Below are 16,980 nucleotides of genomic sequence, written 5' to 3' on the forward strand. Positions count from 1 at the left end.
GTGGATCAGTGAGAAAGAAAGCAACAATGTTCTAAGATTAATTTTAATTTCTTGATAAATAATGGCACATTTTCTATTTTTTAAACAATACAGCAGTGGATTCGTGAATTACCCAGATGGTAAAAAATTACACACAATGCTTTATGGGATTTATTACTAGAAAATACCTGTAGTCAATGTACAACTACTAAATATGTTAAAAAACCAAAATCATAGTTTCAGTTTCTGCGGTGAGACACTAAGAGGGTGTTTACCAGTTTACAGACAAGATATCTAGTTACAATTTTAGCATAATCACATAATCGCTCACCTGACAAACCATACCCTAATAACTAAGCAAGTAAAGGTATCATGCTTTGTTACCATGTTTGACGAAAAATTGCTGAAAGAGAGTATATATTGAAGAATGGTGTAAGTTCAAAAGAGTACCTAAGGCACTGTAAAATATTGGAAATGCCTTCAAAAAGTTTTTAGAACCTCTGGAAAAAATTTGGGCAGGGGTCCTCCTATGCCCTGTTATTCCACCAGGTCTGAGGGGGCATTAGCCCAATACAGATTTGCTGAAAAAGAACATAAAATGAAGTTAAACCATGGCTATCTAAAATTTTCATCATCACCATTCATATCAGGAGACCATGTTTACATTATAAACCAATTATCATTGAGATCAAAGCAAGTATAAAAATTAGCAGAAAAATGGCTGCCAAGAACAATCTTTCGTCATTACCATTCAACTCAATGGTGGCCATGTCTTTCACCGACCAAAAATCAAAATGGTCATTTTGTTTAGGACACCCTGAAAAACAGTAATACCAACTTCCACTGAATTCTGTATAGTAGCTTCTGAGAAGATTTTTGAAAGTAATAACATCAAAAACAGCAAAAAAATGTCAAAAAAGGGCAAAACTCCAACATGGGTCCATAGATCTTCACCAAAAATACACCACATATAGATCTCATCATGCTGAACATTTTACCTATGTCAGAATTTGGTTAAACCTAACAGTTTTGGAGATATATGCTAAAAACTGCTGTCTGACCCCCCCCCCCCCACCATATTCTATCTTAAGTAATGTCGGCCATGTTTTTTCACCAATCAAAAATGGAAACGATCATTCTGTTAAGGATAACCTAAAAAATAGCAATACCAACTTTCACTGAATTCTATATAGTAGTTTCTGATGAGAAGATTTTTGAAAGTAATAACATCAAAAACAGCAAAAAATGTCAAAAAAGGGCAATGACTCCAACATGGGTCAACAGATCTTAACCAAAATTACACCACAGATAGTTCTCATCACGCTAAACATCTTTACATTATGTCAGAATTTGGTTAAGCCTGTTTTGAAAATATATGCAAAAAAAAAAAGGTGTCTGACTCCTATGTTCTATTTTTAGTAACAGCGACCATGTTTTTTCACCAGTCAAAAATCCAAATGGTCATTGTGTGCAGGATACTCTAAAAAAACAATCATATTAAGTTTCATCCAAATCCATACAGTAGTTTCAGAGAAGAAGACGTTTGAAGAATTGTTAACAATGACAATGACGACGGATGACAAGTGATGGCAACAGCTCACATGGCCTATGGCCAGGTGAGCTAAAAACAACTGACAATATTTTATAAATGTTGGCATTATTTTACTCTTTAGTTTTCATGGTATTCATGCATGAACTGCAAAAAAAGGTTATGTTAGCAAAGAAAGTAGACATTTTATTAAATATTATGCAATCTTCATGTTGATTTTTCAAAGATCATTTTCAGAGTCAAATTTTGATAAAAACTAAAGATCCCTTTTTATCCAGATAAGAAAAAAAATGAAAACAAAAAAGACTTGTATTAAAAAGAAAAACTTGATAACTTTGCACAGCTACCATGCATAAAGTCTAAATTCTTTCTTTTTTCATCTAGTTACACAATGACCTTCCGAAAAATATCATAAATATATTCTATCATAGCAGTTGCCAATGATTTCTATTTAATTGTAGGTTAACTCATAATTACTCTAAATACATCTAAACATTGTTCTCTCTTTAATTATGACTTTTAATAATTATATAATTATATAATGACTATTTACAGATAATAAGCCATAACTGTGACCACTTAGGATTAAAGACCAACGCTACTGTATAAAATATATTTTCCCATTACATTTCAGTTATACAATCTGTATTATTCTTTTCTGAACTTTGTGGCATAATGACATTACAAATCAAACATAATACACAGGATACAATATCCACTTCTCCTTAATAATACAGTGTTAAATATGTACCCTAAATTTTTCATACCTGTAAATCAATATTTATAGAAAGAAAAAAAAACAATCAGGTCAATCACAATGCATTGATATTTCTCAACAAAGTGTAAAAGTAAGTAAACAATAAGGTTTATATAACTACAGATTTATAGTTAAATACCAGTGCAAGGAATGTATGTGAAATACAAACATAAGAACAATTTCTGTCACAAAAATTGTAGATTGTCCTGTGAACTTCCTTATAAAAAGTCACTTCTATAAAGTGTATGATTGAACACTTAACTAAAATACTCCAAAAAAAATTTTATCTATTAGAAAAACAAATCATATTGTACATATACAATACATAGATGGCCCATGTTGTCACTTTTACCCTTTTCTCAGCCTTTGCATGGGTCCCGATCCAAGATATTGTGAGCAAATCAGAAATTAAGATAAGAAAATACTGACATATGTACAAAAACATATTAATAAATGAAGAGACAGAGTTTGTCTATTTATTGCACTCTCAAAGTTATATAGCACTATTTGATAAATGATTATTAAATGTTAATATGGACACTCATTAAGAAATAAAGAATCTATCACAGCTGAGAGGAGTACAAGACTGAAAAATCTCGAACACACAAGGGTAAGATTCTCCCTCCATCTGACAGTGAAATTCTCCTCAGAGAGAACTCTGACTTCCAAATGTTCTCTGAGATAAGAATGCTCTGCCAAATTAGAACCTTGAAATCTTACCCAGCTGGCTTCTGAGATTTCCTATTCTTGAAAACATGACCTTTCAACTAAAAGTCTAACTGGGTATACATATTTATACATCTTGCATCAACTTTCATACATAATGATTCTAACTTCTTTTAAAATAACATTTCATTCAAAACTATTTGTCAGTTCCCTTATAAGTATTATTCCAAATAAGAATAATTTTTAATACATTTATTTGTTGTTCCTGCCTATAAGTTAAAGTAAATTTTGATATTTGGGTAATATAAATACTATAACATGCATACCTCCAAAATGTAGATAGATATCCTACAATATAAAACTTTCCTTTATAAAAAGTTTTAGAGTATGGAAGTACCTCAATGTAGTTCCATGAATAAATGGCTTATACCCAAGAACATCAAATCAGAAATTTATAAAAATAAAAAGGTAACCCACACAGACAGAAAGAAAAAAAAATACTAAGTTTCATGAAAATTGCTGGAATCATTTCTGAGTACTTGCACAAAGTGTGAACATTGGAAAATGGAACATCATACTACATCCCATCTAAAAGAATTGGCATATAGAAAATACATGTACAATTGAAAAAAAGTTACCAATTCTAAATGTTCTAACAATTTATCAACTTTTAAAAGTGTTTTTTATTAAACACATAAAACAAAAGTGAATATTATATGTGATATATCAATTTATTGTTTTTGATTAGACAACTTCATTGATGAAATTATGTGAAGAAATAACAACAATTCAGTGATTAAAGATTCAGAGATTACATTTAATGTATGAAACAGCTAAGGTATTTCAATTATTGCTTTCAGGAACCATATAGGCTGGAAGGTACATGGATTTTAGATTGTCAATTTTTAACAGAAGACTATTGTTAGCTTCACCAAAAATGTGTAAATAGAATAGACATTCTTGTGTTCTAATTGAATTTTTTATGGCATACATTGTTCATTTATTTAATATATTCTGACTTAAATATTTTAATATATATTAAAATTAAAAATGAGGACATGAACGCTTCAAAATTTTTACAAATTTATCATTTTATATGAAATAGGTGCCATTATATGTATTAATTAACTGCATTTTCATTTCTTTAAATTCAAAGATTTACACATTTTCCTAGTATGTTTGGTTTGTTAGTCAATGCAACATTCAAAGGGAGAAAACTTGGAATTTCTTACAAAAAACAACATATTGTTATCTCCCTTAGATGTACTTACATAGTGGAATACTTAGATTAGTTACATTTCTTATCATTAACTTTGTAGTAACTATTCTGCTATATACATATATATCATCATCTTAATTAATGACTAGTAAATTGGCAGATAGTTCAGCATTAATAGAATAGAAATCTCTACCAGGTACATATAAATTTGCAGTGAAGTTTCCAGTACATACAATTCATCCATAAACTTGATTATGATATGAAACTTTTAAAACTGTAACAAAAATCAGTCAAAGACTGAAATGGCCGGGTTGCCATAAAATTGAAAAAAAACCCAAGTTGGAAAACAGGAAGAAGTACGACAGACCTGAAATCACATACTGGACCCCATACCGAAGTTGCATACCAAATAGGTATCTATTGGCTGTATAGTTGCAGAGAAAAATATTTTCCCTGCCTACCCAAACAACCAATATTCACCTTTTAATAAGCTGAGTCGCACAAGCATCACCCAGCCGATAAAATACAAAAAACTTCATGTTATATATCAAACACAGTCCTTAGTGACAGGCTAGCAAAATGAAAAACTTTGATCTCAAATACCCTTAATTGTAACTTTTCACAGTGGAAAAGGACTGCAACACTTCCAGAATCAAGAATGCGAGACAAACCAACACACGAGGATCACTAATACTCTTAACTTGTGACAAGGGTGTATAAAAACAAGATTTATGGTCAATAAAAAGTATGAATGATTTGATCATCTAAAAAATTGACATATTTGATATGATTTGAGTATAAACCATTACAAATATTATGCATTATATCAAGTATTAAAAAATTATTGCAAAATTTTGAAATTCAACAACCATATTTAACAAGTTAGATGCCATTTAATAACAGTTATACATTAGACTCTTGTCTAACAATAGGTGGAGGTTTTGTGTCTCTCGACTGATTGGTAGACCTCTTATGACGAGGTGGTGCTACCGGTAAATCTGTTGGCTTTGGTCTGGGACCAGATGTCTTTCTCTCAACTGGTTTCTTTTGACTATTTGAATTGACTAGATCATCCTCAGCCACAGCTCTAGGTGCTGGTACACTGATACCCATAGAACCAAAGATATTAGATGCAGGACCAGCCAAACCTTGCTGAGACTCTAAAGACTGCAACATATTTTTAACGACTGTCATGTCAATATCTACTGGTTTAAAATCATCATCTTCTTCATCTATACTTCTACTGCCTTTCTTTTTGGGTTTTCCATTTACCTGGGAAAAAGACAATTTATTATCAATTTTAAGTACATTAGTTTTTCAAAGCTTCAAAACTTGATATACAAAATTCAGAATACATTTAATTTTGTTTACATAACCATATGTCCACTACTGCCCAATGTCAAATTAGAAAAATGTCCAAGTACAATAGACCAAGATTCATTATTTACTACAAGTCAAAGTGTTGGTGCAAATACTCCAGCAATGCTATAAGATGTCTCGCAAGGTATTTTCTGACTTGATACCACAATGGAGAAATCAAGTTCCTACCTCATACGTTGTAGGAGTGGTGCAACATGTTCAATTATAGTATACATATTTTGTCCAAAAGCAAGTCTAAGAAGAAAAGTGTCAATAAACAACATGTCATGGATAGACAGACCATTACTTAACATCCAACCTTATAACCAGGAATAATCAGAAAGTAAAACTGAATCTACAAACTGTAGTAAACCTAAAATAAAATTCCGGCGTAAAATAGATCATATTCAATGAATCGATGGAAAACACATATGCAATATAATAAATGAGATTTAGAACATTGAAGGTCAGCTCCTTGTGCAGTGAGCCTTCTTAGTTAATTTTGAAAAAGTGTCATTGTTCTGTTAACATGAATTTTATAACATTTTTTGCTGGGACCTTTTAAAGCTTACTTGAAAATGTGTATCCACTTGTTGGAGACCTTTGGGTGATCTCTGCATTTATTTTTTTATAAGGGTTATATGATGGTTGCATTTCACCATATCTGTTCCTTTTTTCTATTCTATGCATAATCAGTAATTGTTAATCACCTTGACATCAGGTTTGGGAGCAGTCTTTTTATTGTCCTTGACCTTCTCAAAACTTTTCCCTACATCTGTTGTAGCTAATTCTCTGTCCATCATATCCATATAATCTTTTACAGAAGGCTCTGGTTGACCTCTGACATGACCTTTCTTCCCAGATTTTGAATTTGGGGGTTGATCATCCACATCCTCATCAGAATCCTCCCAGTCATACTCACTCATGTCAGAACTAGAGGCATCATCATGGTCATCAAATTCTGTTTAGGTAAAAATTACAGTGCTAATTATTTGAATTTGACATGAATACACTTTTTCTATAAGGATCATTCTGTGGAAAATGTTTCCCATCAGTTATATTACATTCAAAACACAATTATTTGGCCAACAATTCATGTCATGGATCCATTCTGTTCAGATTTTAAAATAATCCTACATATTTGTTTTTCCTTGCATTTCTTGGATTTTCTAAATTAAACGTAATAATTGAAGTTGATTATTGATAGGAGTCATCTTTTTTCTCACCACAATTAATCAGAGAAAATCAGTAAAATCTTTGCATTTTGTGTCTTATCTGTTTCTTGAAAGAGTTATTTGTCGTCAATACTAATCAGGAAATGGCTCAAACCAAATCAAACATATTCAAATAAATTTTAAAAAATGTATAACCATTTACCAAACATTTTCTGCATTTGTGCAATAAATCCAGTTCCATCAAACTGTATATCGTCATCTTCACTGTAATTAGAAAATCATACTGGTAGGTGAAAATACAACAAAACCCCATTTAGAAACACTGAGTGTTAGCTCAACAAAGAAATCATGCTCCACTTGCACATTTATGTAAAACTTAAGGAGGTAGACCTAGGGTAAGGGACACTACTCTTACAAATCATTGGAACATTAGCATTTTACATCAATCTCATTTAAACATCAAAGTGACTTGGACTATTTTCATTTTGTTTCAAATGGAAGCTTGATAGGTTTTGGTGAAATTGAATATGATACAAACATATCACTGAATTCAAGAGTTATGTCCCTTACCCTAGGTATACTTCCTTAAGGTTCATCTTGGATCATTTCCTTATGGAAGTATCTGATTCCAATAGGGTTCAAAAAGTTCTCAATTCTCTACTACATGTAATACATAGCTGAGTTTTATGACACAGTAGTAAGTATTAGCTTGTTTTCAATCCTGCCTAATGAATCTGCAGTCACCATAAATGGATCATGTTTCAAAGACATTATTTAAGTAAAATATAAATAAAATGAGAGAGTTTATATGAGGGAAATATAAATGAAATGATGTAGTTTATATGAGGGAAATCTAAATGAAATGAGAGAGTTAATAAGAGGGAAATCTAAATGAAATGAGAGAGTTTATATGAGGGAAATATAAATGAAATGAGAGTTTATATGAGGGAATTAAAACAACGACACAGCAAATTCATGATAAGTATGGTACACTTTTATGCTCGTCAAACATCTTTCACTAAAGCAAATCACACCATGCATAACCATGAACTACAGAACTGTTAATATCCAGGCAGTAGTCAAAAGGAATACTTAAAAGCAAAGTCTGTATAACAAATGGCAGTATCAGGGCAAAAACCAGAAAATTGGAAAACCATGGCAATGGTCCTGCCTTAGTACAGGCATTTCAGAATGAAAGGTGGGTTAAACCAGGTTTTAAAGCATGCTGAACCTCTCACTTCCATTATGGTTCATTCATTCCGGTAAATTTTCAACACAAATGGGCAGCATAAAATTGTCACCAGTTAAAATTGGTAAAATCAGTAGTCAAAACAGTACAGAAAATATGAAGAATAAATAAATGAAAATGAAAAAGAACTTAAGTAGCTGCTTGGGTAAGAATCATGCAAAATCTGAAAAATGTGATACACCTCAAAAAAGGCTACATATTTTTTTTTATGTTGTTAAGTTGCTTTATATGCCTATATTATGAAATGTGTAATTTTTCATTCAAATCTGCCTGCTCTTAGGAGAAAATCAGCATTGAAAATCCAATAGATTCTATTGTATTTGAGTGTCATTTACAGACTTATCTCCCTTCATTTTGAAATCTACAGTGCATTCTATATAATTTTTATCACCTAAGAACACAGGTTATATGAAAAACTGAATGTTAATTTCTGTCTACTATGGCAATTCAAACAAAGTATTAAACATAAAAATATGTCGGTTTTTTACCCATGAATCACATTTTGCATGATTCTTAGCTGGAGTACTACATAATACAATAAAAATTATGTAAATCCAAGCCATGAGTTTCATTAAGTTTTGAACTTTGCATAACATACTTTGGAAATTCAGCTCCTGATACACCAGATTTCTTCTTCACAAAGGCCTTCATGCCATCTCCCATTTTAGACAGATCTGCTCCAGCTTTTGCCATGTCTGCTGGATCCAAACCTGATGTTTTGAACAGTAGCTTGTCTAAATCTTCTGGTGATATCTGTAACCAGCTGTCATCTAAAACCATGAATGTCAGATAAAAAATAATAAAGCCAAAATCGCTGTCAACATAATACTTAACTGATGAACAGATGGGACATGATGAATGCAGAAAATCATTTAAAACATAATGAATATTTGGAATCAAACAATTAACTTTACAAAAAAAAAAAAGGCTAAAAACCACTAATTCCACTTCCCATAGGCTTCTATGCTAATTTCACAATATTCAATGGCTTCTCTGGACTTTACCTTAACTTTAACCTGCAGAGGACTATATCAGCATGATTCTACATATGTCAGCTCACAATCCTCAGAATGGCATGTGGGGTTAGCAGACTTGCAGTGCAGTACTGGTCACCGGAAGTGAAGGGTCTATAAATAGCATGGGAAATCCCAGTGTTTTCACAAGATAGGGATATATTTAAAAATCATTATGGAGATTAGGCTTCACATCACAAGAAGCAAAATGCACCTATAAAATGTACAGAAATGTTTTTCCTTTCAGAAACTGTTTAAATTTTTTAAATAAGATGAGAACTTTTTTCACAGCACTATGAGGAACAGGAGTAATTTCTGCGTAGGACTATTTTTGCGTACGTTCCAAATGCTCATTGGTTGAATTGGTGGTCTGTAAGCTAAAGAGTCACTTTTTGTCTTAGAAAAAATAAATAACTACACAGGTATCTTCCTACACACATACTGAATGCATTTGCAAAGTTTCAGTGAAATGTGACAAGCACTTTTTTAAATATTTAATTTTTAAATATAGGGTAACCAAGTTGTACGAGCAAAAAAGTGACAATATTCTACCATACTTAAATGCATTAAATATTTGCAAAGAACTTTTTCTGACTTTTCAAATAAAAAATATCAATCACAACTTTTTTTTTAACAATATTAATGAAGAAATAGTTTTAAAAGTAATCATTTTCTGAGAAATTGATCTATTTTTAAAAATTTATTTCTGACATGCCTCCCCCTTTTTCTTGATCACATGTCAAACATCCTAAATCTTTAAATTTTCACAAAAGGTGATATATTTGGCTTTAAATTTGTAAATACAGTGTTTTCACATTAAAACATGACCAGTAAAGGGCACCTAAAGCAAAAAAAGTACTCAATAATGGATTTTCCATGTTGCCATAGGGGAATGCTTATATGGCCTTAACCGCAGTAATGAAAGTGAGTTTTTCCTCATTTCTAACCTAATTTTTGCTCAAATCTACACAAAACTTGATTTCAAGTGCTTATTACCACCATATTTAGGTAAATATAGCCCTCAAAGTTTAATATTTGATATTTTTACTAAATTTTCTACACTTTTTACAAGATAGGACATAAAAATCAGCCAAAAAGACCAATTTTCCATAATTTAGACCTATAACTTAAAAAAATGCATATTTTGAAGGATTTTTGTAGTGTATTCCTCTCATGGCAAAGTTAACAAGATCTTCAAGTAGTTTAAAGCTATTTCAAGAAACTTTTCATTTTGCCATGGCTTCAGCTTAAGGCTAAAAACCATTAATTCCACTTCCCATAGGCTTCTATGCTAATTTCACAATATTCAATGGCTTCTCTGGACTTTACCTTAACTTTAACCTGCAGAGGACTATATATCAGCATGATTCTACATATGTCAGCTCACAATCCTCAGAATGGCATGTGGGGTTTGCAGACTTGCAGTGCAGTACTGGTCACCGGAAGTGAAGGGTCTATAAATAGCATGGGAAATCCCAGTGTTTTCACAAGATAGGGGTATATTTAAAAATCATTATGGAGATTAGGCTTCACATCACAAGAAGCAAAATGCACCTATAAAATGTACAGAAATGTTTTTCCTTTCAGAAACTGTTTAAATTTTTTAAATAAGATGAGAACTTTTTTCACAGCACTATGAGGAACAGGGGTAATTTCTGCGTAGGACTATTTTTGCATACGTTCCAAATGCTCATTGGTTGAATTGGTGGTCTGTAACCAAAACTGAAAATTACTTATGGAAGACTAACATTTTAGATAACAAACAACAGGAATGGTTACTTTGTTGGCCACGGCACATAAAGAAAAGTTTCATAAAGAATAAAATTGAGATTTTCCTCAAGTTCTTCCTCAACCTAAATTTCTCTACGTTTAAAGAAAATCCTTATCTGAAATTTGTATGAAACCAAGGCCAGGAGATAAAGAAGTTAGAAAACTGAAATGACAGACTGTTGCAACTAAAATGTACCTCCTTGTAGTTTTAATGATATTGTGTTTATTGAACAGGTCCTAATATACTAAGATTATATGAAGGAACTTAAGATAAGGGTATCCATAGAGTTTTATGATAGTTATAAATGAAAATAAAGTAATAACACTAAATAAATCATATATGTAACTTGTAAAAGTAAATCAAAATGGAGACTTACCTTAAAAAAATATGTTTTTACCAGTCAAAGTATCAATATAACAGATCAGACACTAAATTAAGATCAACCATCTTACAGGTAATCACATGACATACATGTATTCTGTTACCACAAAAACTATTGACATTTAATCACCAGTGTAACTGAACAAAGAACTATGAGTCAACCAGTACCAAACAGATTGAACAAAGACACTGCCTTAAAGTTATCATAACATTCCTAAGATCTCATCAAAATATGACATAATTCAATAAATTTTGTGCTTTTCAAAAGTATTTTTTAAGGGTAAATTCAAATTAAATAAATTACTGGGTAGAAAGACTTACTACATGGTAGAATTCCTATGGTATTAATACACAACTATTAATACATTCCCAAATGATCAATAAAATAAATGTAGCAAAAATTGTTCTGAGATCAAATGCAAACAGCTGTAAAAATATGGTAATCATTGCAACTTTAATATTAAATGAAAATAAGCCCTTGACATTCTATTTACAGCGGATACACTTCAATAGATACAGTCTCATTAGTAAAAGCTGCATGAATCCTGACCTAGTTTTCTCACCATAACATAAACTTCTTTTTTAATTCAATAAACACAAGTTGTCCTTAAATAAAAAAATTCCAGTACAATGTATAATCTATAGCCATCAGTAATTTATTGATTTATACCTGAGTTTACTTCTAAGTAAATCTGCAATAAAAACTATCTATTGAGGTTTATACATCCTTGTTCATTATTCAGTTTTTCAAATAGGAATAAACTTTCTGAAGTAAAGCTAATGGAGATTTATATCATGCCATTAATGAGCCAGTAATAAAAGTATGGTCAAGTCTAATCACAGATGAAATCAAATCTCTCTAACTTTTAAACTAGTTATTAAGCATTAAAACAAATGTTTGACATTTACTTGTGTTGTTCACATAAAATACTGAACAACTATAGTTTACCAAGGGGTGTGTTTTCTCACAATTATTTATAAAAAAATAAATAATCAAACTGATAAACTCTAAGCAATAGTCAAACAGGAAAGTCCATACAACAAATGACAATATCAAGGAACTACAAGCTCTATAGAACCTGAATGGCTCATCTATTTGGCTTATCATTTGGAACAAAAAATTCATCAATTAAAGAGGTCCCCATACTTAAACCTGCTGCTCCCTGAGCCATTTGTGCAACACAAAAATGGATTACTTGTAGAGCATTGAGGTCAACATCCCTATAAACTTATAAATCATTGGGACTTGAAGTTTCAGAGGAGTTGATTTTTAAAAATGAAAAACATCAAAAATGCAAAATGAAACAGCAAAAAGGACAATAACTCAAACAAGGGTCAATAGATTTTCGTGAAAAATTTCAATGGTTAGATTACATGCTGAATACTTTAACCTAGTAGAATTTGTCTAAACCCAAAAGTTTTTGAAAAATTTGCAAAAAAACTGCTGTTTGACCCCTACTGTCTATTTTAAGTAATAGCAGCCATATTTGTCAAAAGATAAAAAAAAATCTGAATAACAGTTATGTGCACAGTACCCAATGAAACATGTTTACAAAGTTTGGTAAGAATCTGTAATAAAGTTTCAGAGAATAATAAGGCAAAAATACCCCCAAAAAATGTCAAAAAAGGGCTACAAATCGAACGTGGGTCAACAAAATTTCATGACAATTTGACCATGGATAGATTTCATCTTTCTAAACACTTTTGCAAAGAACTGTTGTTCCCACTCCTTCAGTTTATTTTGGTCAATGGATCAAAAATCCCCACATCAGTTATGGGAAATATAGCTTAGAGAATATCAATACCAAGTTTGGTTGCAATTGGTCAGGTAATTTCTAAGGAGAAGATTTTCAGAAATAATATCAAGAAAATAGCAACCAAAAAAAAATCAAAAATTTCTACTTCAGGGACCATAACTCCATACATACCACATCATTTGGTTTTCTTCTCAAATTCTGACTAATGAAAGGTCATGTCCTCTTCATAATGGAGAACTGACCTCTACAACCTAAAGACTATACTTTTCAAGTTGATAACCAAAAAAATGCCAAAAACAGTAAGAATAGCATGAAATTAAAGGGGAATAACTTTTAAACAGAGTGTAAGATTTACTTACAATTTGCAAGGAAGATGGATCTTACTGAAATGAAGAGCCTAAGAAGTCTAAGTTTCTTCTAACTGTTACAGTTTTTGAAACAAAGGCAGCAGATAAAAAAATCCCCACATCAGTTCTAGGCAGAACATCCTCAGAAACATTCATACCAAGTTTGTTTCTTTTTGGTCCAGCAGTGTGAAAGGAGAAAATTTTTGAAAAACTGGTGTTCAGAAAAAAGTCCAGAAAACTGGTTGTGACGGTAATTTTTTAAAGTTGAAGTGCACTTCTCCATCAAAAATCAATAAATTGTAACAAAACTCAATCTGTAACTCAGCAGTATACACCTGTATACTAAAAATCACAACAAAATCTCAGAGCATTTAGACACAAGAGGCTCCCAGGAGTCTGAATTGCTCACCTGGTTAAATATTTGTCTTTCAAGGGCAATAGCTCTAACAAGGAGCTGTCTGACAATTTTGACCCAAAAAGACTTCAATAGCACTTATCATAATGATCATTTCATCAATAGAAAGTTTCTTTATAACTATTATAGTAGCTGCAAACTGCTAAAAACAGAGAGTTTTGCCTTTCAAAAGTAATAAATCTAACAAGGAGTCGTCTGACAACTTTGATCCCTGCAAACTTTTGTAGGCCTCATCATAAGGACCATTTCGGCAATTGAAATTTTCAGTGTATATATCATAGTTACCAAATTATTGACTTAAAACTGTAAGAAAACCGTCATTTTTTAGCTTTCAATGGCAATAACTCTTACCAGGAGTTGTCTGACAATTGTGATCCCTGAAGACTTTTGTAAGCTTTATAATAAGGATAATTTCAGCAATTGAACAAATTTGTCTGACAACTGTGATCCCTGAAGACTTTTGTAAGCTTTATAATAAGGATAATTTCAGCAATTGAACAAATTTGGCTAAACCTAACAACAAATAAAAAATCCACAAATCTTTTCTATGCAGAATATCCCAAAGAACATTCATACCAAGTTTGGTTCCAATTGGTCAAGTAGTGTCAGTAGTGTTAACAACAATTACAATGATGGAGGACAACTGAAGTCAAGTGATGGCAATAGCTAACACGGCCACCAGCCAGGTGAGCCAAAAAAAGTCCAGAAAACTGGTTGTTGCCGAATGCCAGAATGACAGACAAGGGTAAAACTATATGCTTGACCACTTTGTGGTGGGGGCATAAAAATATAGTCCTATCTGTGTACAAGTATATGTTTTCAGTAGACATTCATCTGCCACTAAAATCAACCAGATCACGAATGATAACTCTTGCAAAGTACCAATGTCATATATAATCTACCAATACAACTTTTATCTCAAAAGTATAACAATCAATGAGAAACTATGATGGTTATTTGGTGGTAGAGTCACTGTCCAATATCATTTTATGATAGCTATTTAAAATTTTATAATATTAGAGCACTGGTGCATGTAAAGAGCAGAAAGTATGACATAGCAAATTCTGAGTCACAAGGCAGTGACTACTCTTATAAAATAATGTTAAATAACCCTAGTTAGTATTGTTATGATCATACTTATTTTATACAAATGAATGTATACACTGATGGACATTCATTATACTAGTAGGTACTATTAACGTTGTGTTAAAAAGCATTCAATTATTGGAGAAATAATTTATGTCATTGGTCCATGTTAACATGTATGGTATCATTAGCACAATGTGTCAAGTCAGTATATTGTTATTATCTATACATTACAACAGAACTTCCTGATAAAAAAGCATATCTCCAACAGAAAATCCACAATTAACCCATACACAAAACTAAATACAACTAGATATTGCCCCTAATGTGACTAATACCCCCCACAGACAGTTGAGTCCTGTACATTTGGGGACCAATGTGGACATACTTTTCATACTTTCCATGTACACAATTTTTTTGGTGGATAGACTGTACTTTTGGCACACAATTTGCTATCATTTCTGAAGCACCCAACTCAAAACAGCAATCAGTACTATTTTTTGGTTGACAACACAACAACAGAATATGACTTATTCCAGACAATAAGCACACCTCCATATGATAATCTAATATTGCATGGAGTTTCATTACAATCCTGCAAGTCGTTAAGGTGGAGTTGTGGACAACATATCAGAACAAGTTATCTAAAAAATGCCTAAGTTCTAAGCAGCCATTTCTTCAATTTTTTTCAATATGCACATCTCCATATGGTAATCTAACACCCAATACAATTTCATAACAAACCTGCAAGTCATTGAGGATGATTTCCGTACAATGCATCAGACCAAATATTGCTGAAATACAAGTCCAACAGCCATAATTTCTACAATGTTTGCCCAAACATAAATTCCAGACAGTATACACATCTCCATGTGCATGATGTGGTTCATAGCAAGCTGCTCAGGAAATAATTGCAGACAAACAGGGGGGATAATAATAGAACTCACCATCAGATGGTTCAAGATTCTTCTCTGCCTCCCTCATCTGTTCTATATCCACAGTTACCTTATCCAGTATGTCTAATACTTCTGTACCCTGATTACATAAACTTTGACCCCTGAAATACAAGTTAAGCCCCACTTATAACCACTTTCTTTCAGTGAAAAAGCTATAGGCATATTTATACAATAGAACTTTTGGTGAAGAAAATGAAACAATGTTTGAAAGTTAGACTACCAATAATATATTAACAAATACACCATATGGGGTTTATATTGACACGTCTAAAATCAGCAATTTTGAGGCAAAAAGGTATACGAAAAATTTAGCATTTCTGATTTTGGGGAATGATAAGTGGTGCACTAAGTACTTAAGCCTGTATGACACTGGTATAATGATTTGCAGCATTTTTAGGCAGACCAGCTGAACTACTCCAAAATAAACACCAGAAAAATAACCAGCTTATTTTACTTTTTATTTTTTTTCCTAGACACTTTAGAAGTAAACCATAATAAACACTTTTATTAACAAATCTGTTATTTACAACCTGCCATATACTAGCTACATCTTTTTCAACATTCAACTTTATCACAGAAAAATGCAATTTCATCTGAAAATTACATATGATAAAGAAAAATTCTGAATTCCCACTTAAATAAATGCATTGTAATTTAGCTAATGGAAGTAAATAACTTACTGACTAGACAGATCAGCTTGTTCTGTGTAAAACTGCCTTGCTTGTTCTAGTAACAGTTTATAATGGTTGGATCCTTCCAACTCACCCTACAAAATAACAATGTTACACACTGAATACACAATCTTCCTTCATACTGCTAAGGTTCTAAAATGTTCTATCTAACCAAGTTACTAACACATCAATTCATACTCAATCCGATATTGAGCTGTCAATACAACTTTCCTGGGGCTCTAGAACAACAATATTTGGTATAGTTTGCTTGCCTAATAGCAACACATGACTGATGAAGGTGTTTGTGGGCTTTGCACTAATGGACTCCTGCAATTGATATGATTTCATCAGGTAACTGATTACCAAGGGTATTAATCTACTGGTATTACATGCAAGTCCTTTTTTTTTCAGAAGTCTTTTAAATTGTCCTAGAGACATTGATTATCTCCCCCATGCAGTCACTGGCATCATGGAAATTATACTACATGTTTAGATATATCTAAAAAATATCACTGCAATCTGTTGAGTGGTTTGAGAGTAGCTGTGTTTAGGAAGTTTTAGCATGTACAGTTGTATGAACTTTTAATTGCATTATATCCCTTTGCAGGCATTGAACAATAATTACATTAC

At 31.9% G+C, this 16,980-nt stretch overlaps 1 protein-coding gene across 1 annotated transcript in view; it reads right to left on the reverse strand.

Annotated features, from left to right (window-relative positions):
- Positions 1–29: 29 nt before the first annotated feature.
- The window catches only part of LOC148619127 (protein ecdysoneless homolog), a 31,059-nt gene continuing 14,108 nt past the window's right edge, over positions 30–16,980 (reverse strand). Inside the window, exons 9-14 of the mRNA XM_088578687.1 lie at positions 16,360–16,445; positions 15,671–15,780; positions 8,552–8,723; positions 6,907–6,968; positions 6,240–6,490; positions 30–5,442 (exon numbers count right to left, since the gene is read on the reverse strand). Of these exons, the coding sequence (XP_088434813.1) occupies positions 5,074–5,442; positions 6,240–6,490; positions 6,907–6,968; positions 8,552–8,723; positions 15,671–15,780; positions 16,360–16,445 (1,050 nt within the window). The 3' untranslated portion in view covers positions 30–5,073. The remainder of the gene's footprint in view (positions 5,443–6,239; positions 6,491–6,906; positions 6,969–8,551; positions 8,724–15,670; positions 15,781–16,359; positions 16,446–16,980) is intronic.

Source organism: Perna viridis, chromosome 4 (assembly GCF_037379345.1).
Source record: "Perna viridis isolate PV_CMFRI_1.1 ecotype Kerala chromosome 4, ASM3737934v1, whole genome shotgun sequence".
Classification (NCBI taxonomy): domain Eukaryota; kingdom Metazoa; phylum Mollusca; class Bivalvia; order Mytilida; family Mytilidae; genus Perna; species Perna viridis.